Consider the following 26566-nt stretch of genomic DNA (forward strand, 5'->3'; position numbering starts at 1 on the left):
GAAGCTCAAAATAACACTACAGTTTACCAATCATATGACAATACTAAACAAAATACTAAACAAATACTATTTCCTCCGTGTCCTGTCCAGCCTCTTTGTGTGGAGGTGTGTCCATGCCCCTCACTGAGGAACATCCTGAAGAGAAAGTCTCACCAAAATCTCCAGAGAAAAAAAATCCCACTAACAGATACATTTCAACAAAGAGAAGGAGGACAGACCTGGCAGCTTGTAAATGAGTGGTGATCAGACTTACTGCCTCAAATCTCAGTGCATGCATTAATGTGAAAGGCTCATTTTTGTCACAGCATTAGTCCTGATTGTGAACACAGGCGGAGGGCATACAGCCCAGCGCTCACAACATCACATCATCCTTAAAAAAGAAAAGAAAAACATCTCTCTTAAACAGTATTTGCATATCATTTTAGTGATAGCTTTTTTGTGCATCTGTGTATTAGTCAGTTTTGCCATTTGGCGGGCCTATTCAATTGTGTTACTGACGATGCCATTTTTTAAAACATGTAGCAAACTGAATTAGCCTTAATCTGAGAGTTCAATTTATGAGGGTTTGTTCCTTTTTTACATTACGTTGGATTTACTTTTTGGATCATGTAGTCGTTTGTTTGTTCTATTTGTACTGGTGATTGCAAATCCTGTGGCCTTCCTCCTGAATGTAACATCCACTGTTATGTTCTGGATGTCAGCATGCCAAAGCATACTATGCACTGTACACCTGACCTGGTCACTGTGTTAACCCTCATGGTTCATTTATGGTTTGTTTACGTGGTTGTGTTGTTGACTGGTTGACCTCAAAGCTCCCTCGGCAGTGTTCCCCTCATGACATGTAAAACGTGCGCATACTTGTTTGAGGATTTGTCTGTGGTTAGTGGGTGTGCATGGCTTACTGGAAGACAATCTGTCCGAACCAAATTCCTCAGAAAAAAAAGAAAAAAGAACAGCTGTAAATTGATGTTTCAATACACGGTTGCAACTCTTTCTCACTTTTCAGTGTGCTGCTATGACGTATAATTGTCGCATTTTCATGACTATGAACAGTGTGACTTTTTAAAACAGTAAGTAAATGTTTTGTGTGGTCAGATATATTACCTAAATGGAATGTTTTATCAGAGAAAATATGAAAAGTGCAAAACATTTAACTACACAAAAAGTTGTTGCTGCATATTTTGATTTACATTATACCAGTGTAAATATCATTTGTATATATTATTTTTGTATATTTTTTGTGAGATGTTTCTTAAATTCCACTTTAATAAAAATAAAAAAGCAACCATGACCTCGAGTGATATGAATTCACTAACAATGATGACATGAATCTGGATTTAATGAAATTGACTGAAGAAATATTGTAGTTTCACTCAGTTTTATTTTAGACAAAACAAATATATTATAGCTCTTTGCAATCAATATATGGCCTATTTACATATTTTACACAGAGAGGCGAACCTTAGCACTGTATACTAAAACACTTTAACGGGGTCTTTGTTTAGTTTGAATACATGACAGGAATGACAGATTACATTTGAGTATTGTGTACTTAGATAACAATTAGCATTGACTGTCACTATCTGCATGATAGCATAATGATTAACTGATACCTTTCATTCAGTTCAAGTAGTTTCACAACTACAAAACCAGAAGTACGAGTGCATTAAATCGAGTCGTGTCTATAATGTGTTACTGTATTTTGTACACAGTCCTAATAAACTGGTGAACCGGGGTGATAAGTAAGACTGACATAAGCAAGCAGGGTCATAGTTTGACAGAGAAGGAGCTTCCACAGGAGCAGCCATGATCCGCTTGAGGGTTCTTGAGCACGAGGAAGGTGGCGCGGATCAGCTCCTGGCTGAAGTCCACAGTGGCTCCTTTCACAAACTCCAGGCTGTCCTGATCCACGATAATGCCCACTCCTCCCTGCTCAAACACTCTGGATGCAGATGGGAACAGAGTTGATGGGATCAATAAACAATCAGGAAACGATGAGTGTGAAACAATAGCTTCCAAGTGGCCATTTACCTGTCATCTTCATTCCTGTTACTATCAACAGAAAACTTGTACTGGAACCCGGAGCAGCCTCCCCCCTCTACATGGATTCTCAGAAACTCACCCTTGTCCATGATTTCCTCTAGTCTCTGGATGAAAGGAGGGACATGAGCATGGTTAATGGTGTGTACAATTTAAAATAACAACCCAACACATTCAATTACAGTAGCAGCATCGCAATGTTGAATACCACAAAAGGTTATGCTGGAGTGTCCATAACTGGTTTCAGATATCAACAACTTTGACAAGAAACAATTAGCACCTCAGTAAGTCAGAATCAAAATAAATGTGTGCACTCACAGTCAAAAGTCTCAGATATATAATAACTCTATACTTTAAAGCCTATATTCCCTACACAGTAACACGTAGCGGTGATACATTTATATTGTAGCTCTTCCATTGTCAACACTGGCTCTGATGTGGACACATATAATCTAGTAAAGAACCAGCTTTATTCAATCTGCAAACGTATCATTAAGTTATTTAGAGACATGCAAACAGTATGATGCTTAATCATGGGTATCTGCTGACCTTCACACATGACTCAGTGAGTCGTACTTCAGATGGAGCTGAGACAGCAGCCTGCCCCTGGGTCGAGGCGCTGCTAAAGCGCTGAAGCCCCGCTGTGTAAAGAGCTGGCTGGGGGCTCAGGGGAAGTCGGTGTAACTGTTGGCTCACATTGATGTTGCTCAGAATAGTTGAAGCCCTGTAAAACATTGTAACGTAAACATCAGACAGCAATACAGCAGAAGGTAATAGCAACCCCTAGAACGTGCTAGCTAACTAATGGTGGCGTGTTACGGGCTAGCTTGCTAACTACCTAGTAAAACGTTAACACACCGTTGTTGTTCCTACCCCCAAGGAGATTGTTTGTAGATTATAATAACAAATTATTTGTACGATAAAAGACAGATTAACGTTACCTAGCAAGGCTTAATACTTTTGACTTTGACGCATTTATCATAGCTCCAACGAATAACATCTTCCATAACAAATGTTACTAAATTCCACCCTCAACCGTCAAGTAGAGGAAGATCCCGCTTTCATTGGCGGAAATCGTTGTCTGTCAAATAGAAACGCCCAGATCAGTGCAATATAGGCATTTGATTTGTCAGTTAACTTGCCAATAACAAGGTATTTGGGTAAGGGCCCCATAGGTTTTTGATACCTTAATTTTTGCCTCTAAGGAACAGTTACCCCAAAACATATGCGACCCTCTAAAAGAGGTACCAATCACATATTGAAATTGAGGTTTTAGTTTACAGAACAATTAGTTAATGTACTGCTTAAGGGTTATATCTGGCAATTATATCACAGAAGGCGGGGTTTTTTAGCCTGAGAGGATTTCTGACAGGCTAAACTGCGGGCTAAAAAATACCCACTTCCGATAAATAGGCGTTAAGCAATCTCGTGATACACGGAAATAAAAAGGTGCCAGGCAGTTTTCGGCTTCACTTGGACACTGTAAGAAGCTCTACCAAGGTACAGTGTGTTGATTTTTAACTTCCTATATTATAACTATAATAATCTTTGTTTTTTATTTCATTATGCCAGGTAGTCAAAGAGTATGTCTTCTTTGTGTCGAACTTTATAATCAATGCTACTTTCTGGACATTTGGGGGAACAAACACTTGAGTCATGTGATTAAACACTTTCTGCTGACTACTACAGAATGGTTCACTGTAATGTACTTTTCTATTGAGTAATGCTCAATATTTCCTTGTTTTAGGGTCTCACTGAAAGAAATAAGCATGGACGTCCGGGCTGGTATCATCGTGTTGTTCTGCTTGATGGGATTCACCTGTGCGGAGCCGGTGAAATTCCTTGACTGCGGTAAGATTTACTTAACTTAACCAACGCCACTTTATTGACGTTCAAATGCTCTGTAAATAATTCTAAAGAGCTAAACACATTTAACTGAATCCAATAGGGAGAGAAGCAATCTGTTTACTTGTAAATTATATTTTTGAACGATTCTGAACTGATACCAAAAGTGTACTAGACCACAAAGGTAACGTATTCAAGCTGTTTTGTCCAACCTACACCCGCGTTGGATTGCTTAAAAACTTCTTTATGATTTGATTTTTTTTTTACTTGACTGTTTCGGTACTACATGTCTGGGTCCAAATAAAGTGGGTCCCACATATATAATTTCCATTCTGAACACCATTTGTTATATTTCAAATTGTTATAATGTCACAACAATTAACTCCTCTTATAAGATAAGATAGAACTTTATTGATCCCAATTTGGGATTTAAAAAATAACAATAATTGGCTCACTTAAGCATGAAGGTTCTTTTTTATCATTAATCTTTCCTTTTTTAATGTGTTCTATAAAAGATAACATCCTTCCCCATTTTCTCTTCAGGCTCAACTACTGGCAAAGTAGTCACAGTGGACATTGCCCCTTGTCCCAATCAGCCATGTGAACTACACAAAGGAGTGTCCTACGGTGTCAATGTGACATTCAACAGTGGTAAGGGTGCCTTAACTTTTAAACATCAGAACATAAATGCATATATTGTTAAACGTTTGACCTCACTTTTGTGTTTTTTATCTACAGATGTGTTGAGCCAAACAAGCACAGCATTGGTTCACGGTATCATTGCTGGAGTTCCCGTCCCATTCCCCATTCCCATTGAAGATGGTTGCAAGTCTGGCATCGTGTGTCCAATCCAGCAGCAGCATAAGTATAACTATGTGAACTTGCTTCCTGTGAAGACTCAGTATCCTTCAGTAAGTAGTACATGTTACAATGGCAACAATCGTTCCTTTTTTAATAACTAAAAAACATTTCCATTTTTAGTTCTTTCTCTTTCACTTCCTCAAAACTTTTTTTAAATGTAAGAAACGAAGCACACTATGTTCACTGATCATGCTTGCACTCTGTCTTTCTAGATAAAGCTGGTTGTTGAGTGGGAACTGAGAGACGACAACAACAAAGACCTGTTCTGCATCCGGTTCCCAGTCAAGATTGTGAGCTAAACAAGCAGAAGCACCTCTTCACCAAGTGATTGTTTGATTTTAAAGGGATTTAGCTTTGAGTAAAAACCAGTGATACTAAATGATTCTCGTAAGATCTCGTTTTATTCATTCCTCATTGTGTTTGTTTTAAGGTGTAACCACGTTCACAAGACTCTGCTGCTCTTGCACATCTTGAACTGCTGATTTTTGTCTGTGACCTGCCAACATTAACAAATGTGGATGTGCAACAAGGCGATTGATATTTGTGTGAGTGACGCTGAATCACATTCCACTAAAGTGCATACTTGTCTTACTGGCTGCTGTGTAGTCGGAAAAGGTACAAACTGTACTTCCTCTTTACTAACACTTGTTATATTTCTTACTGATCTTGTCCTACTAGATGAATGACATTTTGAAATTGTAAGGGAACATAAACTATAATAAAGAAATATAATCTGGGCCAAGTGTGACTATAATATGAACCGTGATGAGTACAAATTATTCTAAAGGATCATTATGGCATTTTTCAAATGATCCAAAATACCTGTCATATGTGCACTGAATTAAAAGGCAAACTTATTGTCTCTGAAATAATCTTATGACAATGCAGAGACTGGCTTTGGCCTAGTGATTAAACCAACTAGTCCTTGTTTAAGTAAATGTGTCTTGCTAATGTGTAGATTGTTATACATGACTTAAAGCAGACAAACATCATTCTGAGAATGTATTGGTCCAAAGAACGACCGGCAGAAGGGATATTTGTATAAATCCAAAGAACCAATTTCTTTAAATACGTTTTTTGAGAATTAGGATTTTAAGAGGTGACGTGTACAATAAACAGGCAATTGACCGAATATAAACATGATTTTGATTCTGACAGAATGAAAAAGGTCTGATGACATGAATACAAAGGAGTTTATTTACTTGTATAGCGCAAGCTTGAGGTGTAGTGCAGTATGGAAAATGTAATCTTGAAGCAAAACTTGACAGTGCCCACTTTTAAAATGTTTCATGACCTTGTCAGCCATACAAAATACCTTTTTTATCTCCGTCTATACAAAATAAGTAACGGGTCAATGTTTTTTTTTTTTAACCAAAGGTCATTAAGGCAGCTTGAGTTGAAAGAATAAAGCTTTGGCGCTTTGAGGTGCTGAATAAGTAGTACCTACGTATATTTGAGCAGATATCAGCTCAGAACTACAGTGAAAGCAGGGTAGAGGAATAAACTGGAAAAATAATTCACAACTTGCTGCTCCACCTTCTCGGATAATTACAAATACAAAAAGGTGCAGAATACTCAGACGATGTGCTGACACAGATTCGAATCATGTGGAAGCTGGAAGATCTTACCACAGTAAAGTCAACAACACAATGTTGCAACAGAGCCCATATAGCCAATACCTAGCAGTAGAAGTCATTCAATGGTATGAAAATAAGTTGATGGGGCTCTTATTGTAATGGTAGCTAGGCAGGTGGATACATCAAAATACACCCTGCATCATCAGCCCTCATTCCACTTATACAGCATGTTGGTTCTTTTTATTGTCCGTTTTGCTTCAGCTGCTCGAGCCGCTGGAGTAAAGCGTTCCCAAAGGCTTCTCTGTAACCCGGACTCAGCTTGTCCAGAAGAGAGTAAACAGTCTCATGATACTGGGTGTTCAAATCCTCGTCCACTTGATCGAAGGCATAGCCCACCACCTGTATGGTAGAGTGATTTATTATAAAACAGGCCATAAAGGCGTAATAAAACAAGAAATACACATCTCACTTTTGGTGCATCTTACCCGTAGTCCGGACTCTGTGAGTTCCAGACAATACCGGTTTCCCTCTTTTGTTTCCACGTTGATGTGGGCCACATCCCTCGCGCTGTTGAAACTTTGTGACAAGTGCATTTCAGCAACGGCAAAAAGAACGTCACTGACAACTGCCTCTGCCTCCAATCTCATGTCCTTGACGTCACCAAGCTCAACACAGTCCTCGTCAAAAGAAGAGATAACCGGTTCCTCGGGCTGGCAGTCTATCTCCATCCCCTGTATCAGAAACAGCATTATTGATCGACTCAGCTGACGCACAGATGTTGTGATATGCTTTTAAAACTTGCTGACTGGCACAAAAAAAAGTGTTCTCCATGTCTACAATAAACGAGTGCACTTCAGATTCACATATGAATTGAAACAGTAGCTAAGTCTTAAACTACACCTGTTACATCTGGTCATAAAGCTTTTCAAATATCCAATAACCCAGCTTTGTACAGCTATGGGAAGCTTCAAGGCAGCACTCACACATTAGCATTTGATGATTCAGCAGCAGGGTTGGTTTATCACATGTTTCCTAAGAACTGTTATCTAAAGTAAAAAGTAGAACTGAAACAAACATGCATCAGTTGGTTCCTTTATCTTTTTTTAGTGCAGAGTGAACTCTTTTTAAATGGTCAGGTCTACACCACAAGTTCTGTTACGATTATACATTATATTAAATGCTTTGTACAATAATTAGGATTTGCTCATTTTACAAAGGCCCAAAAATGAATGGCTGCATGTAATCCATTAATATTAACAACTCAAAGTAATACCTGTTCTATTTCTACATTACATTACATGTCATTTGTTAGACGCTTTTATCCAAAGCGACTTACATACATTCAGTACCGTGGACAATCCCCACAGGAGCAATTTGAGGTGAAGTGTCTTGCCCAGGGACACAACGACATGCTGACTGCAGTGGGACTCGAACTTGCTATCCCCTGATTCGAAGTCCAGCACACTGAGCCACAGCCACCCCACTCTACATGTCCACTATGTGTCCTTTTAGCACTGGTGCATTACTGTTAAACAAGATTCATCTTGGTTTGTCCTATTTATGTCAGAGATCCTTACGCCACGCTTTCATTTGAGTCTCTTTTCTGCATGACAGCTTAAACCTGTTGCATTGTATCGGGCTTCGTCAACATTCATTTGTTGGCTGGATGCCTTAAAGGGAAATGAGCCCTTGCCAATGTAACCACTGATTGCGAAACATGTAGCAACCTTTATTTGTCCTGTCCCTTTCACTTTGCTGATTTGATGGGGATTTTAGGGCTAAAACCCAATGGATCTGTCAGTTTTTACTGGAGAATTCAATGTTATTATGGCTTGTTCCTTTGTAATTGTATATTTAACCAACACACAGTGCTGGTGAGGCTGAATTAGATAGACATTTGTACTTTCCTGTTGTGTAGACTGAACCCTGTATGGAGCAACAATTAAACAGTAGATACAAATATACTGAGACATATGCTTCTTTTACTATTGAAGTGAATATTAAGTTTAAGAACAAAGCAAGTCAGCAAGTTGTACTACTGTTATTATTATTATTATGAAATTAAAATATTTCATTTCAGAAAAATAGCCCCATTATATTATCATAACTGTAATACAGAATGATTTTTACTGCTACCTTTTAATGGTGTTTACACAGTGTTTTTCTATTATTGTAGTCAACATTTTACAAGATGATTATATTATTTGTGTTTTTATATATATATTTTTTTAATACAGCTGTCAAATAAATGTGGTAGATGTGTAAAGTGTTGAGTAAATATGTGTATTTGCTTTCCAGCACTACCATCTATAAATCCTGTACCAGCGTTAATGCTAAATGTTTATTCATATACTGATAATCCTATTATTAATCACACAGCTAGAATCTGGACGGTGGTGGCGAAGTCGATAGGGTCACTTGGCAACTGGAAGGTCACCAGTTCAAGTCCCGGCAAGACCAAGTGCTACCGAGGTGTCCCTGAGCAAGGCACCGTTCCCCGGGCGCCGTTCAAAATGGCAGCACACTGCTCCTAACACTAGGATGGGTCAAATGCAGAGAAACAATTTCCCCACGAGGAATTAATAAAAGTCCATCCATCTGGTCTGATATACAGAAACATCTCAATAGTGTTGTCGTACTTCACAGCATACTCCCTTCCATACCAACCCTGCTCTGCCAGGTGCACTTAGAGATGGGATAACCAAGATGTGGCACACCCAGGGAATCAAAACATTTGGTGATCAGTAAGAATAACTTACTTATGACCTTTGAACAGCTGTGTAGCTCCTCCAGCCTCCCAACTAATCATTTCATCAAATATTTGCAAGTCAGACACTTTTTAAGCACACTTCCTGGGGGAAACTCCAGTCTCTCCCAATTGACAATGTTCTAAAAGTTGTAAAGAAGTATACTTTCCTTGTCATATAACCGCATTCTGGCCCTTACAGAGGTTAAACCCCTGAATTCTAGGACCAAGTGGGAGCAAGACCTGAGTTGTACCTTTGGAGACTTAAAATGGGAGTCACTTTCTCATACAAGTACAACAGCCGACATAAACTTTTGCAGTTTAACATTATTCACAGAACCTAATTTACACCAGAAAGACTTCATAGGATAAATCAATAAATTTTAGATATTTGCCCTAGATGTACTACAGAGACAGGTAGCCTAATTCACATGTTCTGGGAATGTAATAAATGAAATCACTACTGGGAGTCAATATGGGAGATTCTTAAAAATATCTCTGGGTTTGAGATTCCTTGTACACCTAAATTAGCCCCGTTAGGCGACATTTCTGACATCCCTTCACACAAAAGGAGTAAGGTGCACCTAATCAACCCGGCCATGATCGCCGGCAACAAATGTATTGCTCTATTATGGAAGAGTGCAGAACCCACCCCCATTTCCATGTTGCTCAAAGAAATCTCCTCCTCCATGATGTCAGAAAAAAATATCTTTAATCTTAAAAGAAAGCCACATATGTTTTGATAAGTACTGGTCTGGCTTTAGGAATTATATAGAAAACATCCAACAACCTATTGTAGGCTGAATAAGTGCTATGATAAATACACATGCATTTGAGGCAAGTAGTTGAATATGTATTTCAGCTTTTTGACGATTACTGCACAGTGTGGCCCTGTCTGGAGGTAGGGGTGGGAGGGACTGGTCTTAGGTGTTTACTGTTTCTGTCTTATCATGTCATTGTGTATTTTGGTTTATTTGTGTCATTGCTATTACTGTAATGGTCTTTTTATGTTATTATCATTATTGTTTTGTCATCTTTTTTATATAGCACCTGCATTTGTACTCTTCTGTTATTGTGTTATGTGTTGGAAAAAACAATAAATAAAGTGTTAAAAAAAATGTTTATTCATAAAAACAATGACATAACAGCGCCATCAAGAGGACTCTGAGGAGCCTTCTATTAAAGACGACTGAAGCAAAAATAGACCTGGTTACTGACATTATAGTTAGTACTGAATCAAAGTGAGTTTAATGAAAATGTTATTATTCGGAATGTACATATATAATACATACATCTAGTTAGCGAGACTGATCTACTGTAGCTTACTTTGAGGGCTAACGTGTTACATTAAGCAATATGTTGCTGTGGGACATTCAAACCTATTTATATCAATTTGTTCGTAATTAAAAGGCATTCATTTTGCACGCAATTTAACGGGGCTCAGGCATTGGGTCTAATTAGGTTGCATGAATGATTTCTGACCAAAATGCGTGCATCTTCCTCACCTCCCCGCTGGTTGTGTTCTTCCGGCTAGTTGCAGCTTCCAGCCCGCTCAGAGCTCTCCGTGGAGAGGCTTCAGTCAAGTGAGCGTTGACGCCAGAAAACTCTCTGTTTAGCATCAAATGTGTAGACAACCAGAGACAGAAATCACATTAACGCACGTTTTGTTATATAGTGACTGCGTAGTGTCTAAATAACGACCTTAAAATAAAGGTTGACCCAGTGAAGTGTCCGGTGCGCCACACAGATCCGCCATGTTGTGACGTCATGGTCTAATCCCACCCCGTAGTGAGTGGGCTCAATCCGTGCGGAGTCATGAGAGTGTTTGTAAACAACTCACACAGAAGGTAATTTGACAGCTGCACTAATATCTTCAAGTGTGTTAATCTGTTTAGTCACATTGCGCTGGTGTATATGTGAAACGTGTTATTTGTCAGTGTACAGTGCAGGTGTTAGGGTCATAATTTGAGAGATTTTTGATTTAAGGGTTAGCTAGACATCCAGCGAGCGTGTACTGCTACTGTTAGCCGGCTATGCTAATGTTGCCTCACTCTGCAGACAGGAGTGGTTGTTAGGCTAGCTAACGTCGCTAGCCTTGCTAGCCGGCTACTAAGCTAAATGTCTGCCTTTGTTTAGCTAGCGCGACTCCCATCCCTTTACTACGATGACAGCCCTGATAAAGTAAACATAGCTAAGGGTAGCTATTAACTACAAACTCTCTGACATGCTAACGATTATTTCCAAGTGCATTTGGCTTGTTTATCACTTGGAGGATAAATGTGTGCTTAGAATAACACTAACGTTAATTGGACATGTTATGTTATGTTGCCCTTTATTATAATGCTTGAGCAATTTAAATCAGTTCCTATGTTAAACTGACAGCTTGTTGTTTTCAGCTGTGTTGTAAATTATGTGTTAACGCTCATGTTGTGACAAGTGTCAAATTGCATGTGTGTGTTTTGTCATAGGTCTTTCCATAGCAGCAGCAAACTGGAGTCAGACCATTTCCCGAGTGTCAACACATCCTCCAAAGTGACCCTTATTTTAGGATGTGAGGGGGGATTGAGTTCACGATTTCCCAATGTCTTTAAGTCGACAGGATGACACAACTGTACCACTAGTGATTAATTCATAGTAGCTATAGCATTCCGTTTCAGGGCCTCAAGATTCCTTTTATTACACTGAACTGTTCACCTTTTGAGTTAAAATGCCTTGGCCATTTTCGGAATCCATCAAGAAGCGGGCCTGCAGATACCTTCTGCATAGGTACCTTGGAAACTTCCTTCAAGAGAAACTGAGTTTGGATCAGCTCAGTTTAGACCTCTATCAAGGCACTGGAACACTTGCACAAGTGCCATTGGATAAATGGGTATGTTTGTTTTGTTGCAGACGTACAACAGATGCATTTATTTGATTCAGGAGAGACTTGAGCATTTTCTTTTCTTTCTCAGTCACTCAATGAGCTCCTAGAGACAGCAGATGCACCTTTTGAGGTTATCGCGGGGTTCATCCAGACAATTTCTCTAACGGTTCCATGGGCTGCCCTACTGCACGAAAACTGTGCCCTGGAGATCAAAGGTTTGGAGATGGTGCTCAGACCAAGGCCGAGAGTGGGTAAGTTGAAACATGTTGTCTTACATGTTTAAAAGTTGACAGAAAAGTCAATAACTGTGTCACCACTGGCTGTTCCTCCAGCATCTGGCACAGAGCCCATGTACTGGTCCAGTTTCATGACGAGCAGCATGCAGCTTGCCAAAGAATGTCTCAGCCAGAAACTCACAGATGATATGGGAGAGAGCTTCCAGCCTTTCGAGGGATTAGAGAAGTTTGCAGAAACGATAGAGACAGGTACGGTGTGTCTATGCTGCTAGGCAACATTCAAACCAAACATTGTAACCAGCCTATGTCTATTTAAAGTCATTTCTTTTATTTTTCCATCGTGCAGTTCTGAGAAGAGTTAAGGTGACATTTTTGGATACTGTCCTCAGAGTCGAACACATTCCCGAACATTCTAAAACTGGAATCGCCCTTGAGATTCGAATAAAAAAGTAAGTGGGGACTGTCCATGGGATATCAGGCAATCTCCAAAATGTTCTAATTATTTTTTTAAATCAGTAACTACTCTTCTAGAAACTCCAGCCTTCATCCACTATCACTTTAAAGTCCTTGATCAGGATTTGACAAGCAATCAGAAAAGTATTCACACAGTGCTAAACAAGCTGCAGCTAATAGTATGAAAGTTATCGCTATTAAACTGCAGGTCCTTGTTAAGCTCATCGTGTTCTGCTGTTGCTTTCAGGATTGTTTACTGCGATGAAACAGACGAGGAGAGCTCCAGTGTGAATGTGCATCAGCCAACCACATTTGCACATAAAAACTTGCAGATGGAAGACATGACCGTGTTTTGGGATGAGTTCTCAGATGTGTCCCGTGCTGGTTGTAAATCTTCACCCACTCCAACGGTTAGTGTAGTAAGTCTTTGAAATTTGCCATGAAACTGTATGTATGTATCAGCGTTTAACAACATGTTTTTCTTATTTTGCAGGAAAATGAGCCAAAACTTTCACCTAGCTGGAATCCCAAAATAATATGTGAGCCTCATCCCCAGTTTACAGAGCCTGTTTCCTCCACAACACCCTTTGAACCTGTGCAGGTCGGGAGCCTCTGTGGTCAAATTGAGTTGTCCCTCACTCTGAAAAACAACATGGCTATGCCTGGAGCAAAGGTAAATCAGTCATTATTAAATCAATATAATAAGCTATGGGTATTTGTTACTAACCAGTGTGTTTTACATGCTTTGCTTTTCAGCTGGATGTTGTTGGACATATTGATACACTTATTATTCTGCTGTCCCCACGGCAAGTTCATCTTCTTCTGGACCTGTGTGGAGCTTTCTCTGGTGGAGGTGAGAAACCCTCTGTGGAAAGATAAAGGAGAACATGTGGATCAAGCAGGGTTATAATGTTACATATGTTGCCGATATCTGGTTTTCTTATGTCTGTTTGTTTTTATCTGTGTCTATGTTGTTGTCAGTGATGTATTGTCTTAACTTTTTTAAATGCCTCTGTGATGTGCTGCAACCCATTTTCCCCTTGGGGACTAATAAACTAATACTACTACTACATAATGTGCTAAATACATATGTTAAGAAGAGAGTATTTTCCTTTCCTTTGTGTGAAGGTGCACAGGAATGGGCCAAGGATAGAAAGAGCCGACCAATACAGCAAGAGGATGAGTATCGACTCCACATGGAGCTGAACCGCTGTCTGAAGAAGGACACTGCTGGGCCAGGGACGGACGCAGACCTCTTTGAGAGCCAGACCACCAGAACTGTGTCTAGTCGAGGTTGGACTGAGATGCCCTAGCCCTAGAGTTTAGACGCATCCGAAGTTATGGTTGCATTTAACTAATTACATTTTTTTTCTTCCTTTCCTTTGATTTGTTTTTTTGTGTTTGGTGTAGATGATGTGTTCTTCTCCATGGCAGACATGGACATGTCTCACAGCTTGTCATCCCTTCCTCCTCTGGGTGAACCCCCCACCGTTGACTTGGACCTGTCCCTCAATAGCAACTACTCTGCCTCACCAGTAGAATCTCCTTCTGGAAATGCCACAGTAAGTCTTCGCCTGTTTGACTGCAGTCATGAAGACACATTGAAATAAGTGCAGGGACAAGCAGAGTGACTAATAAGTCCATTAGTCGATAGACAAAAAAGAGGTAAGCGATTTATCGTAAAATTCTTTCTAGTTTTCTTGTTATGTCAGTTTTATGTGAAATAAAATTGTATACAACTGACATTTAAAGGCATCACATTGGACTTTAAGGAACTGGGATGGAATTTTTTGCCCATTTCCTGACATTTTGTAAACCAAATAATTGAGAATTAAGAAAATAATCAGGTGAAAATATTATTATGATAATTCAAATTTGATCATAAGAGTTCCCTGTGGTCTTGTTACTCTCCTAAATACTGATATCCTCAGTAAAGTGCATTACAATAACTATTTATTTTTGTGCTGGTAAAACTACGAGGTTTATAATTGACACTTCAGTGTTTTAGTTTCTGTGGTTAAATTCTCCCAAATGAGCTTCTGTTGTTAAACTAGCTGGCATCATTTGTAGGCTCTGTGGGATGATTACATGGATGTCCCCCAACAAAGAGAAAAGCACACTAATGAAAGTCCCGCCCAACGGGATTCCCATTTCCCTCAAAAATTACTGAGACAGACATGTAAGTATCACAATGTACCTGTTTATGTTTTACATACTTTATACACATTGAACTACTGAATACTGTTACAACTGTTTACAAACCTAACCTTCTGTTGCACATGGTTATCATTAAACCACTGAAATGAAGTATTTTGTGCATTTGTTTTTCAGCCCATCCAACGAAAACACACGGTGATGAGTCCAGGCCAGAGCTGGTGTTGAGGTTAACTCTGAGTAGCCTGGCTGTGGCCGTCCTCCACATCGACCCGCTGCCCCCCCCAGATGCTTCTCCCAGCCCCCTCGGCCCCATGGCGGCACAGTTCTTCAACATGGTGGGCCCGGGCCGGCTCGCTCCAGTTGCTTTCCTTCAGTCTCGGACAGTGTTTAACCAAGCTTGTCCCCATGACCATCTAAGGTGGCCTTTTTACATATTTTCTGCAAGGTTACACTTGATTTTTCATGTAAGTGTTTTATGTCTGTGTGATCTGGGGTTTATATGTGCAGGTTTGTGGGCCAGGGCCTGAAGATCAGCTATGAGCACTGTCAGGGGTCCAGTCTGCGGACTTTCAGCACGGACGTCTCCCTGAACCGGATGGAGTTCCTGGAGTGTCTGTTTCCCTCTGAGGCCGCCATTGGTGGCTCCCAACGAGGCATTCAGTACACTGAGGTTAGTGTTTCCAGCCTGAGCTTAGCCTATAGTGCAGTTTTGGTTGGTTACACACTGCATATATACATTCAATACGCCTTGGGGTGTTGCAATATACCATTAGCAAAGATACCCATGATATTTGAATATCATCTTAATAAGTCACATATTTTTTATTCCAACACCTCTTACATATATTTCCTCTTGTACGCTTTTGTGCAGTTATGGATACAGCCTTTCCATCTCAGTACAACAATATGTTTAGTTTAAATCATTAACCAACATAAAAGCCTAAAGATGCATTTGATAACATTACTATTATTTTTCATTAAAAAAAAATCATGACAGGTTTTTTGGACAGTGACATGTTATATAATATAATATATATATATAATGTGCATGATTTCGTGACAGCCGATGTTACACCTGGCATGAGAGTTTCTCACTTCATTTTGTATCACACCTCAGCTGCTGACATTTGACACCCCTGATGCTGCTGCACCGCTGACCAGCTGCCTCCACCTGCTGTACAAACAGGCCGAGCGCAGGGGCCCTCAGGTAACAGCGTTTGTTAGTCCAATACAAAACCACAGCACTACTTAACATTTAAATACATTATCAGCGTTGTTGTCCTGCTTCTCCTCAGTCAAACCATTTGTTTGTGTGTGCAGGGCGGCCAGGTTCGCCTCAGCACCATTCCTAGGAAAGCAGAGATCCAGGTGGAGCTGGGCCCTGTGCGCTGTGAGCTGGACATCAGCATCGTAGACCGCCTCAACTCCTTGTTACAGCCTCAGAAGCTGGCCACCACAGAGTTGATGGCCTCCCACATGTACACATCCTATAATAAACATGTCAGCTTGGTAAGGGCTTCCTCAGAACTACACATGTATTAATATTTCTGAAATGATATGTAAAAGTAGTAAGCCACTGACATGAACTGAGATGAAAAAGGTAAAGTTGCATACTGAATGTCTAGGCTCTCTTACATGTCTAATTATGTGTTTTTTTAAAACTCATTTCGCAGCATAAGGCCTTTACAGAGGTTTTCCTTGATGACAGCCACACTCCCACCAACTGTCATGTATCGCTAACGGTCAATGCTCCTTTGCTTGGCCTTGCAATCCGCTTCCCCATCCCTGACCTGCGCTCAGATCAGGAGAGGGGCCCTTGGTTCAAGAAGTCCCTACAGAAGGAAGTACTCTACCTGGAGCTGGAAGACCTGGAAATGAAGACGGAGTTCATGGGTGGCAGCTCTCCTGACCAAACCAAAATGGAGCTGACTTTCAGGGAGCTTACTGGTATGTGGTCAAATGTTTTAATCTAAACTTCCCTTTGATGATTTTACTATCTCCCTAACTGATTTTTATTTGTATTCTTTGCACAGGGAAGTTTCAGGAGGAGCCGGATCAACCAGCTGTTCGGTTCTTCAGGGTGTCCCACACCATGGATGGAGACATGACGACATCTGAAAGTGTCAAATTTGATTGGCCGAGGTAAGTTGATCTAACCATCCTCAGCCCTATCAGTCCATAACAGGGGCGCCTCTCATTGATATTGCATCTCTTTGGTCAGGGTTGTCCTAAAGATCAACCCCACAGCAGTCCACTCTATCCTTGAGCGGGTGACGGCTGAAGATGACGAGGGGGCCGAGGACCATTCCCTTGAGGAAGAAGAGGAGGAAGGGGCTGCCCATTCACTGAAGGATGTCTGTGACTTTGGGAAACCAGAGCCATCGCCCTTTTCATCACGAAGGGTTATGTATGAGAATGAAGAGGTATGTCCTGGCCGAAGGGAAAAACATTTGAATTTACAGCCAACTACTGTTTTTGTTATTACATGTGAACTTGCATGTCTGTTTTAAAACTTTGAGAAAATGCAATTGAGCGAAATACATTGGATTAAAAATATATCCAGGTGTATAAAAACGCCCTCATTTATTTATGCAAGTCTGCTCTCTTTATACATAGTATCATTCTTAACATGATCTCGATTTAGACCATTTATAAGGCATGCTATCAATGCACGAATATGTGTGATATTAGAAAAACACTATTTAGACTATAAGTAGTTATGCAGCCAACATATTTCCTTATATTTGAAAAAGAAATGTTTTGAATTTGCCTAATTAAAGAGTAGTTGTTTCAGTCCTGATGAAGGTATCGGTCCAAAGCAGGTTGCAGGTGTAATCATTTGCATTCAGGAGCGAGTTTATTCTGATAGATGTTGTGTAATGTATTACAAATGCATCATTATGCAAACAGCGACATGAGCACTGCTTTGCATGCCAACCTGTTGACAGAGCAAGTGTTGACATGACCAAGTTTAGATTATCTTTATTTTTATTTTTACTCCAGATGGTCATCCCTGGTGATGTTGCTGAGATGACGGATTTCCAGGAGAAAACCATGAACAACTCTCGCTTCATCCTTGACTTGTGTTTCCCCAATGTGCAGTTAGTGCTGCCCAGCAAGGCATTTTATGAGAAACTACACAACAGGTACCACATTTGCTTTGTTTTTCACATGTAGTAGCTGAACATCAAAATATATACTTACCCCTCCATCTTCCATTAATTCATTGTATATTCCCAATATTTTAGGATAAACAATGACCTGCTGCTGTGGGAGCCCACTGCCCCCTCTCCAGTGGAGACGGTGGAAAGCATGCCATATGGAGTGGGGCTCTCTGTGGCCAGTCAGCTGATCAACACCTACTCCAAGGACAGCTTCAGCCAGTTCCGCTCCACCGGCCCCGAAGGTGAGGCAACAATAAAACATTTCCCAGTCATTTGCATTGTGTCAGGTTATTTTGTATTTTTTTTAAATTAGGGACAAGAAGCATTGAGAGTTGCAGAAGCACCAGAATACATCTGTTGATAGCTAAAGCTGTCCATTAGTGGGTAACATCTTAAAGTAAGAATGAAAATAAGAATAATAAAAACATTAAATATACCAGAATCTCAGGTCAGGATTTTGATGTCTAAATCTACAATTTCCTCCTGATATACTTCAGGTTGTAGAAATGTCTACATTGAAATTGTTGTTTAAACCATCAAGTGATTGTCTCATCATTCACTTGCTTTGTGTTGTGCTTACAGATGAGACCAGTGGGTCAGACGAGGATACCATGCACTATTACTGTCCTGCCTCTGACCTGGGCCTCAGGTCCCGCAAGAAGAAGAAACCCAAAGCCCAAAGCAAGACATCCCAGAGCCTGTTCTCTGTCATCATCAGTGTCAACCACGGCCTGGTGGCTCTTCAAACTAACGCAAAGGTAAACAGTTCACAGTGTTTTATCCAGACATTCCTTGTATCTGGTTTTATGCAAAGAAGAATTGACTTTCCATGTTTCTCCCAGAAGGAGGACAAAACCATACTGAAAAACAAACATGGCGAGTTCTGGCTGGAGGTGAAGAATGCTGTGCTGTTCAGTGTGACGCAGTACGAAGGCTATAAAGACCAACACTACCTCTGCTTCCACACCAGTAACATTTGCATGTATCATCAAGGTAAACCGACCGCACGACAATATCATCTAATGCTGTTGTGTGTATGAGGTATCCTGTCATAATGTAACCTATATATGGATTTCTCCTCTATAACCATACTGTTTCTACATCACTCTTATGCCTCTCCCTCTGTTGGTGTGCTCAGGACTTGTGGATGGAGGCGCGTCTGGCTCAGATGTCAAGTTGCCATGCAGGACTCATCCCCACTGGTTAGAGCCAACCATCTACCAATCAGAGACTTCCCCTGAGAGAGCCTCGACACCCTCAGAGTGTATTGGTCTGGAGGCTCGCAGCATGCTGTCTGTCGCTGTTAAAATCTCATCACAGAATGCAGAGCGCAATGTCAAGGTACATTACCCAAATCACTGACGGGTAAAAGGCCAAGCCGGGTGAAAGAACAGCTGTAGTTCACCTCGCTGTCTGTTGAAATGTGTGGGATTGCTGGTGAAGAAACATACTTTTTAGACCAGTCCCAGTTGTGAGCAGTTTCCACATAGTGATGTTCAGTTTGTTACATTTGAATAGTTTTAAGGCTTAAAGATGTGAAACTACAATAAACAGTGGGATGTCACCGATTGGTTTGATGTTGTTTTGAAGCTTCAAGACTGGCACTTTTGCCGTGGTCATCCCAGATACCTAGCTGGTTTTACGTGATTTAGCTTGTCACTTTTTGGTCAAATTGGCTAGATGTAGAGTGTGAACAGTTTCCCCATAGTGATGTTCAGTTAGTTACATTTGAATCGTTTTTAGAGGCCTAAAGATGTGAAACTACCATAGGCTCTGGGATGTCACCGATTGGTTTGAAGTTGTTTTGAAGCTTCAAGGTTCACACTTTTGCTGTCCAATGCATCTCAGACTCACCCCAGATACCTAGCTGGTTTTACGTGATTTATCTTGTCACTTTTTGTCAAATTGGCTAGATGTAGAGTGTGAACAGTTTAGCGATCATACAACTTTTGACTTTGTGTCAGCAGGGCTTAAGTCAATATTTGAATCCTGGGCAACATGATGATATGTTGATTATTGGATTATTCCGGACACCACACCTGCGCTGTGGCTCCTGTTTCCACCACATTCAGTCAACATTTCCCCATTTGGCAGAACTGGTGTTTAAAATATCATTCCGATTTTGTTTTTCTGCAGGAGTTCCTGGTTGCTGTTGGAGTGAGAGGAGCCACGCTGCAGCACAGAGTGGTCCCGCCCAGCCTGGGCTGGTATGACCAGGTAGGCTTTGCACAACCTCTTTAATTATTTTGCCTTCACACAGATGTTCAGCAAGCAGTGGAAGAAAATGATGCAACACATCTGTAATCTTAATACCATTTTCTGTTTAACAGATTGTCGACTTTCTGAATGTTTCCGATGAGCCTGTGTTGGGTTACGCCCCTCCGACGTCTGTCACCACCTTACATTTACACCTGTGGAGCTGCTCTCTAGACTACAGGTAATTATAGACTAAAGACCTCCCACTAAATGAGTTTATGTGTAATATGAGTTATATGTTATCTGTGTGTGTTTTCTAATTAGTTTTGTTCTTGACAGACCCCTTTACCTGCCAATCAGATCACTGTTGGTTGTAGAAACGTTCAGCATCTCCAGCAGTGTCTCTCTAGACCACTCTTCTTCAACGCTCAGGTATAAGCAGGCTACTGGTGTTTCTGATACAAAATCGAGAAATGTAATCACAATTGAGTCAAAATATGTTTTATTCACAGGATCATTTTGGATGAAGCAGCTTTGTTCCTCTCAGACAAGAGTAACGCTGTCTCCGTCAATCTGGCGCGCGGTAAGATGACCACCAAGACCTTTTGAAAAGGCTGCTTCGAATATTACAATTTCAATGTGTTGATCAATGTTAGCCTTTGTTTATTTGTCACAGATTATGTCCAAGTGGTAGACATGGGTACTTTGGAGCTGAGGATTACAGCTGTCAAACCTGGAGTGGACGGAAAGTTGGTAAGAGTTGTCTGTCTTTAGATGACATTCATGATTTTAATGTGTGCTCTTGAAAATATGGTTGAAATTAAACATTTTCACTGTCTCTTGGCGTGTAGCTGGAACCCAGATTTGAGCTGCGCTGTTCCAGTGACATTATTCACATCAGAACGTGTTCGGACTCCTGCGCCGCCCTCATGAACCTCATTCAGTATGTGGCCAGCTACGGAGACTTACTGCCCCCTGCAGAACCAGAAGCCAAGCAGAGCAGCACAACACAAAGAGCCAAGGTCAGCACTAACGCTAACATACAGTAGCTACAATAGGATTTAAAAAAACTCAGTTGGTCATACGTGTTTAAAACGAGTGTGTTTTTGTACAGGTGGAGCGTACCAGCCGGCCCACATCTCAGACACTGTTGCTCGCGGAGACAGAGCAGCAGATGTTGCAGGACCTGATGAGTGAAGCTATGGAGGAGACCGACGGGCAGCAGGCACCAGGGCTGCAGCAGAATGGTGAGGTTCAGTAGATATTAAAGTTTTAGCTCCATAAATGATACAGCTGAACTAGAGGTTATTCTTTTTGTACACATCCATAGGTGCATGTGAGGAGCCAAATCAAGACCACGACCCGCCTCGCTCAGACCTATTCTTGTTCCCGGATGAGAGTGGGAATTGTATCCAAGATTCAAGCCCCACTTACCCCATGCTTCACTCACCTCTCATCACTCCTGTCCCTAACTTGGCCCAAGAGACGGACGACTTTTGTATCCTGGAGACACCCGGGTCCAGAGGACAGGTCAGGACACACTCCTTCACACAGTTATGTTTACAAGAAACTCAAAGTGTGTGTTGGCTCACTGTGAGTTATATGTGTTTCAGGATCTTGATCAGGAGCCGGTGGTGAAACTTCTTACCTCAGATCCTGTGGAAATCAAAGATGATTACTTCAGTCAGCCTCTAGACGGGAGCGATTCCAGCCGCGGGGCCATGAACTTTCCCACCCCTGAGGTGCGCTACCTCATCAAAGAGATATCTGTCATCTGGCACCTGTATGGCGGGAAAGACTTTGGAGGTGCAACTTTCACACCCTCTCCTGCAAGAAGCCGGGGGTGAGCAAAACAACAAGTGACCGTGCACACACTGTATTACATGTGCTCAACAGACTTGTTTGATTCTACCCTTTTCTCTGCCTTGCAGGACTACACCCCATTGCTCCCCCTCTCAAACTCCAGTCAGACAGGCCAAGGCTTCAGGACGGGCCGGAGGCGGAAGAGGAAGGAACGCCGATGTCCTGATGGAGATACAACTCAGCAAAGTAAAGTTCCTCCTCGACTGGAATGAGCCTTAGTGGCTAATTACAGTGTCCTTATAGCATTTTCTTTTCCTGAGTGCCTGCATCTTATTATCACATTTCAATGAGGAGAGAAGAACGCTAAATCAACACATGCCCATAGTCTACTTACATATACCTTGCGTCATATCTTCACCGTTCACAATCTTGTCTTTGACTTTTTCCCTAGGTGAGATTTCAGCATGAGGTGTACCCACAGGCCCAGGTGGTTTCTGGGCCAGCGATGGATCAGCCAGTCTCTCGGCAGGTGTTTGTCGTGCAGGACTTGGAGATTCGAGACAGACTGGCTACCTCACAGATGAACAAGTTCCTCTATTTGTATTCCAGCAAAGAAATGCCTCGAAAAGCCCACTCTAACATGGTGAGGGATCCAACACACTCACATTAACACAGTCAAGTTGTGGCTTTGTGTAACGTCTTTCTTCTTTTGTCTCAGTTGACAGTGAAGGCGTTGCACATGTGTCCGGAGTCAGGCCAGGCTCCTCAGGAGTGCTGTTTGCGTGTTTCACTGATGCCTCTTCGCCTCAATATTGATCAGGTAAAATCTCATGCAGATGCGTATATTAAATGTAGGATAAGATATGGACCTTTATTTATTCATGTATCCCTGTATGTACCAGCATCTTCTGCAACATTAGGGTGAAAGTCTTGTTTTTTGTTTGTTTGAAGGATGCACTATTCTTCCTCAAGGACTTCTTCACCAGTCTTGCTACTGAAGTAGAGTTTTTCTCCCCGCCTGCTCAAGAAGGTCAAATCAATTCCCAAATACCTAAACTCAGACATTGAACAAAACCTTCACTTTGAAACACTGACTCATGATAATATTTGTTCTGCAGCTGTGTGTGTGACCACAAAGAAAGCGTCTGCCCCAGAGATCTCCTGCAGCTTCTCCAAGCAGGCGGGCAGCAGCCAGGACCCGGCCCCCATCATCTCAGTGCCTGCTCAGAGACGCATGAGCCACAACGGTTACTCCACATGTGGCAGGGAGGAAGTGACTGACGACGAAGCCTCCACTCCTTCCTTCCCAGACCAACCAATCTTCTTTAGGTCTGTGTTAAATAACCAAACAATGAAACCTCTGTAAAGAAAAAAAGGAATAGCTTGTTTCATGTATGCCAACGTTTTCTTTTCCTAACAGGGAGTTTCGATTTACCTCTGAGGTTCCCATTCGCTTGGATTACCATGGGAAACATGTAGCAATGGAGCAGGTAAATCATCTAAGAGGGTTTTGTATTAATATCACATTATTTAGCTTGTGCTTTGTGAATGATTTAAGGGCGTCTTTGTTTCAGGGAACATTTGCAGGGATCATTATCGGGTTGACGCAGCTTAATTGTTCAGAGCTGAAACTGCGGCGCTTGTGTTATAGACAAGGGTATGTTTATCTCAGTAATATCTCACACCCCATTGTGTTGCTTATTATTTAATATCATGAAAGTAGTAGACCTTATTAAAAGGTGTTGTACATACTCAGAACTAATACTCTTTCCCAGGAAATTAATCCTTTTCTAATATGGGTTTCAGATTATTAGGTGTAGATAAGCTGTTTTCCTATGCAATAAACGAGTGGCTTAATGACATAAAGAAGAATCAGCTTCCAGGACTCCTGGGGGGTGTGGGGCCCATTCACTCTCTGGTCCAGCTCGGTGAGTTATATACAGGGTATGAATCCAGTCACAGGCATTTGTGTTATCAAGTGAACCTACATTACACAATGTCCTTTAATGGTTATTGGATTGACTTCCGTTTGCATATCAAACCTAAAACAAACGAGCTATAGGCACAGTAACTACAGTCAAGCGCTAATGAGAGGAGATTTAAGTTTTTAGTTTAATTAGATTTGGTTACACGGTTAAAAAAATATATATTGTTAATCAATGATCAACATATAATATATATGCATTTGTCTTTTTACATTTGTATACATTTCCTCTGTTTTATACAATAATTAGAAATTATATAAATGATTACATTTTATGATATTTAAATAAACTCATATATTCACACATTGTGGCTCTGACACTTAGTCAACAATGACAAAACACTTAAATTAGGACAAGTGATATAATGAGCTAGACCTATTACTGCTTGTCTTTTTTGAACCCGTTTCAATTGCTATTCAATACAATCAGTTTATCGTTACCTCTTGTCAGCTTTTACAAATGTAAGCCATAACTGCAGAATATTTTATTCTCCAATATTTAAAAAAGGATAAAACCAGGGTTAATCAATGTCTTTGAAGCTTGGGCAAAGTGTAATTCATGATTTCCTTAGATAAGTGCAGTGAAAGTAATTTACAGTATATGAGCCTCCTACTTCTGGTGCGTCTCTTAGGTAATGTCTTCCCTGTCCTTAAGATGATTGTTCTGTTCAGTTCAGGGATTCAGGGACTTGGTCTGGCTCCCGATTGAGCAGTACAGGAAAGACGGTCGGATAGTCCGTGGGTTCCAGCGCGGCACGGCCTCCTTTGGAACTTCCACTGCTATGGCCGCTCTGGAGCTCACCAACAGGATGGTGCGCACAATCCAGGTAAAGACCCGTTTCCACCATTACTAAAAAAAAGTCTGGATTTACTACTAAAGTCATTACGATACATCTGACATTCTTGTGTTTTGTGTTGTTTTTAGGCCGCAGCAGAGACGGCCTATGACATGGTGTCCCCAGTGCCTGATGAGAGAGACACGAAGAGAATAAAACGCTTCTCCCATTACGGACTGGCTCATCAGCCGGTGGACCTGAGAGAAGGTGTAGCCAAAGCCTATACTGTCGTAAAAGAGGTAAACAAATCTAAAGATACCATGAGCAATATGTTCACTTCACTGGGCTACTTCATTCGTATGTGGTTATTTGCCCCAAGCTGTCATAAATTGAATCAAGCTTTAAGCCACATTTTTACAAAACACTATTTTGGTTAGATAAGGCAGCCCCTGATAACACCACCTAAACTGTAGGACTCGTAATTGGACGATGCTGACTGCAATGAAAGACTCAACGCCACCAAACTCCATCTTATGTTAGATTGAAAGACCCCTAGGTGCAGAAAATGGCATATTGAGAATGTAATTGAGAGAAACTGTTTTTAATGAGGAATTGGTGTTGTTTCTATCAACAGGGCATCACAGACACAGCCCTGACCATCTATGACACAGCCACCCGGGAGCATGAGCAGCGCGGCATGACCGGGGCAGTGGGGGGGGTTCTCCGCCAGCTGCCCCCAGCTGTGGTGAAGCCCCTCATCATGGCCACTGAAGCCACCTCCAATGTGTTGGGCGGAATGAGGAACCAGATTCACCCTGATGCACGCCAGGAGGAGTCTCAGAAATGGAGGCAGGGCGAGGAGTAACACTTATTGCCATATGGTACCTGAAACCATGACTGTGCAGAATAAATGTGTCGGAAACTTTCTTCAGAACGTTGTTTTGAATAGGAACATCTCAGAAGTGCTCATACAGCCCTGGTGTAAATAAAATACTGTTCATCTTGTGGCATTTTGAGCTACTGTGATTCAGCTTGTGTCAGCTTACCAGTTCCCTCACAGTGCCTTCATGGTTATCAGCATTGTCTAACTGTACGTTTAATCAAAGGGATGGATGAAGATTGATGGATTTGTAAGCCACACATCGTCTTTATGTGGAAAATGTTCTGCTGGGGGATAGATAATGGCATTATAAATACTAAATCATAACAATGAAGACAAATAGGCTATTGTCTCATGAGGTGCAACATCGGCTTCATTCTCAAGCAGCTTTGTTTACAATTTGTGTATGGGGGTTGGTGTCAACAAACATAAATATAGGTGTAATGACCCTTAATTAATTTAACTTTGTTATTTACTGTAAATATCCCCCTAATGTGTAACATTTCATGCAAACTGAATGTGTTACAGCTGTGTAAAGTTCTGTTGTCAGCACTTTTATGTGACTAAGGTTAACTCGCTTATATTAATGACAGGTGGGAGGAGTACCCTAACTTGTTATAAAGTTTCACCATTTTCTTTTGAGCTGTGATCAAAGTTGTGGGATTTTCACAATAAGCTGCTGTTATAAAAAGCTGCTTTAAAATTTAAAAATAGTTTCTAATGTTGTGTGTGTCATTCTGACACTCACATTTTCAAAACCATGAAGCAAAGTCTTAATATCCTGCACAATTGTTTTTTTCTGTATATTTGACTGATGATACTGATGATGACTGATTGTGAAATGTTGTGTTGCAGGCTTTTGATTTGCCTATTTTCTTCTTTATGTGGCCAGGATAATATTTCATGTACATAAGTGTACAGTTCAATTTGTATTAAAAGCATGAAAGTGAAATAAAAACGATTAGATTAAGAAGAGTAGTGGTTG

The 26566-nt window shown here is 41.0% G+C and overlaps 5 protein-coding genes across 8 annotated transcripts in view; 3 read left to right on the forward strand and 2 right to left on the reverse strand.

Annotated features, from left to right (window-relative positions):
• The window catches only part of eml5 (EMAP like 5), a 35572-nt gene extending 34293 nt beyond the window's left edge, over nt 1-1279 (forward strand). For both annotated transcript variants that reach the window (XM_034222144.1, XM_034222145.1), the window contains one exon: nt 91-1279. In XM_034222144.1, the coding sequence (XP_034078035.1) occupies nt 91-127 (37 nt within the window). In that variant the 3' untranslated portion in view covers nt 128-1279. The remainder of the gene's footprint in view (nt 1-90) is intronic.
• Nucleotides 1280-1358: 79 nt separating this feature from the next.
• isca2 (iron-sulfur cluster assembly 2) lies at nt 1359-3197 on the reverse strand. The gene is made up of 4 exons (XM_034222155.1): nt 2982-3197; nt 2590-2764; nt 2032-2147; nt 1359-1942 (listed from the first exon to the last, which is right to left on the reverse strand). Exons 1-4 carry the CDS (start codon nt 3038-3040, stop codon nt 1768-1770), a joined length of 525 nt encoding a protein of 174 aa, XP_034078046.1. The 5' UTR covers nt 3041-3197; the 3' UTR covers nt 1359-1767.
• A 36-nt stretch (nt 3198-3233) lies between these two features.
• On the forward strand, nt 3234-5483 carry LOC117549959 (NPC intracellular cholesterol transporter 2-like). The gene is made up of 5 exons (XM_034222156.1): nt 3234-3540; nt 3788-3891; nt 4429-4536; nt 4624-4796; nt 4959-5483. The coding sequence occupies exons 2-5, from the start codon at nt 3810-3812 to the stop codon at nt 5043-5045; spliced, it is 450 nt and encodes a 149-aa protein (XP_034078047.1). The 5' UTR covers nt 3234-3540; nt 3788-3809; the 3' UTR covers nt 5046-5483.
• A 437-nt stretch (nt 5484-5920) lies between these two features.
• gskip (gsk3b interacting protein) lies at nt 5921-10851 on the reverse strand. 2 transcript variants are annotated; one of them, XM_034222153.1, is made up of 4 exons: nt 10575-10844; nt 9240-9332; nt 6809-7054; nt 5921-6722 (listed from the first exon to the last, which is right to left on the reverse strand). In XM_034222153.1, exons 1-4 carry the CDS (start codon nt 10686-10688, stop codon nt 6564-6566), a joined length of 612 nt encoding a protein of 203 aa, XP_034078044.1. In that variant the 5' UTR covers nt 10689-10844; the 3' UTR covers nt 5921-6563. The 2 variants fall into 2 exon arrangements, with proteins under 2 accessions (XP_034078044.1, XP_034078045.1); XM_034222154.1 differs by lacking the exon at nt 9240-9332 and having other exon boundaries at nt 10575-10851.
• Nucleotides 10816-26551, forward strand: atg2b (autophagy related 2B). Of its 2 annotated transcripts, none has more exons than XM_034222142.1 (43): nt 10816-10916; nt 11538-11938; nt 12021-12183; nt 12265-12417; nt 12515-12617; nt 12869-13031; nt 13115-13294; nt 13378-13474; nt 13750-13914; nt 14032-14183; nt 14692-14800; nt 14953-15196; nt 15286-15448; nt 15896-15985; nt 16099-16287; nt 16452-16725; nt 16812-16920; nt 17000-17201; nt 17782-17924; nt 18027-18184; nt 18525-18700; nt 18785-18935; nt 19081-19283; nt 20079-20159; nt 20273-20379; nt 20478-20570; nt 20651-20721; nt 20815-20891; nt 20990-21160; nt 21253-21385; nt 21469-21668; nt 21752-21981; nt 22070-22187; nt 22393-22584; nt 22660-22761; nt 22893-22971; nt 23060-23270; nt 23362-23431; nt 23516-23598; nt 23748-23869; nt 24598-24752; nt 24851-25000; nt 25336-26551. In XM_034222142.1, the coding sequence occupies exons 2-43, from the start codon at nt 11777-11779 to the stop codon at nt 25564-25566; spliced, it is 6225 nt and encodes a 2074-aa protein (XP_034078033.1). In that variant the 5' UTR covers nt 10816-10916; nt 11538-11776; the 3' UTR covers nt 25567-26551. The 2 variants fall into 2 exon arrangements, with proteins under 2 accessions (XP_034078033.1, XP_034078034.1); XM_034222143.1 differs by having other exon boundaries at nt 18788-18935.
• The last annotated feature ends 15 nt before the right edge of the window (nt 26552-26566 follow it).

This window comes from Gymnodraco acuticeps, unplaced genomic scaffold, assembly GCF_902827175.1.
Source record: "Gymnodraco acuticeps unplaced genomic scaffold, fGymAcu1.1, whole genome shotgun sequence".
Taxonomy (NCBI): domain Eukaryota; kingdom Metazoa; phylum Chordata; class Actinopteri; order Perciformes; family Bathydraconidae; genus Gymnodraco; species Gymnodraco acuticeps.

Bases quoted from the DNA above. Each gene is read 5' to 3' on its own strand.
- gskip (XM_034222153.1), bottom strand. From the start codon at position 10,688: ATGCTAAACAGAGAGTTTTCTGGCGTCAACGCTCACTTGACTGAAGCC. The intron at 7,055-9,239 runs GAAAGTATACTT...TTTCTGATACAG, and splicing joins GAATGCGGTTATATGACAAG to GGGATGGAGATAGACTGCCA. The intron at 6,723-6,808 runs GTAAGATGCACC...TCTACCATACAG, and splicing joins TCACAGAGTCCGGACTACGG to GTGGTGGGCTATGCCTTCGA.
- LOC117549959 (XM_034222156.1), top strand. From the start codon at position 3,810: ATGGACGTCCGGGCTGGTATCATCGTGTTGTTCTGCTTGATGGGATTC. The intron at 3,892-4,428 runs GTAAGATTTACT...TTTTCTCTTCAG, and splicing joins GGTGAAATTCCTTGACTGCG to GCTCAACTACTGGCAAAGTA. The intron at 4,537-4,623 runs GTAAGGGTGCCT...TTTTATCTACAG, and splicing joins CAATGTGACATTCAACAGTG to ATGTGTTGAGCCAAACAAGC.
- atg2b (XM_034222142.1), top strand. From the start codon at position 11,777: ATGCCTTGGCCATTTTCGGAATCCATCAAGAAGCGGGCCTGCAGATAC. The intron at 17,925-18,026 runs GTACCACATTTG...CCAATATTTTAG, and splicing joins TATGAGAAACTACACAACAG to GATAAACAATGACCTGCTGC. The intron at 21,386-21,468 runs GTGAGGTTCAGT...ACACATCCATAG, and splicing joins ACCAGGGCTGCAGCAGAATG to GTGCATGTGAGGAGCCAAAT.
- isca2 (XM_034222155.1), bottom strand. From the start codon at position 3,040: ATGTTATTCGTTGGAGCTATGATAAATGCGTCAAAGTCAAAAGTATTA. The intron at 2,148-2,589 runs GTCAGCAGATAC...CCTTTCATCCAG, and splicing joins TCACTGAGTCATGTGTGAAG to AGACTAGAGGAAATCATGGA. The intron at 1,943-2,031 runs GTAAATGGCCAC...ATCTGCATCCAG, and splicing joins AACAGGAATGAAGATGACAG to AGTGTTTGAGCAGGGAGGAG.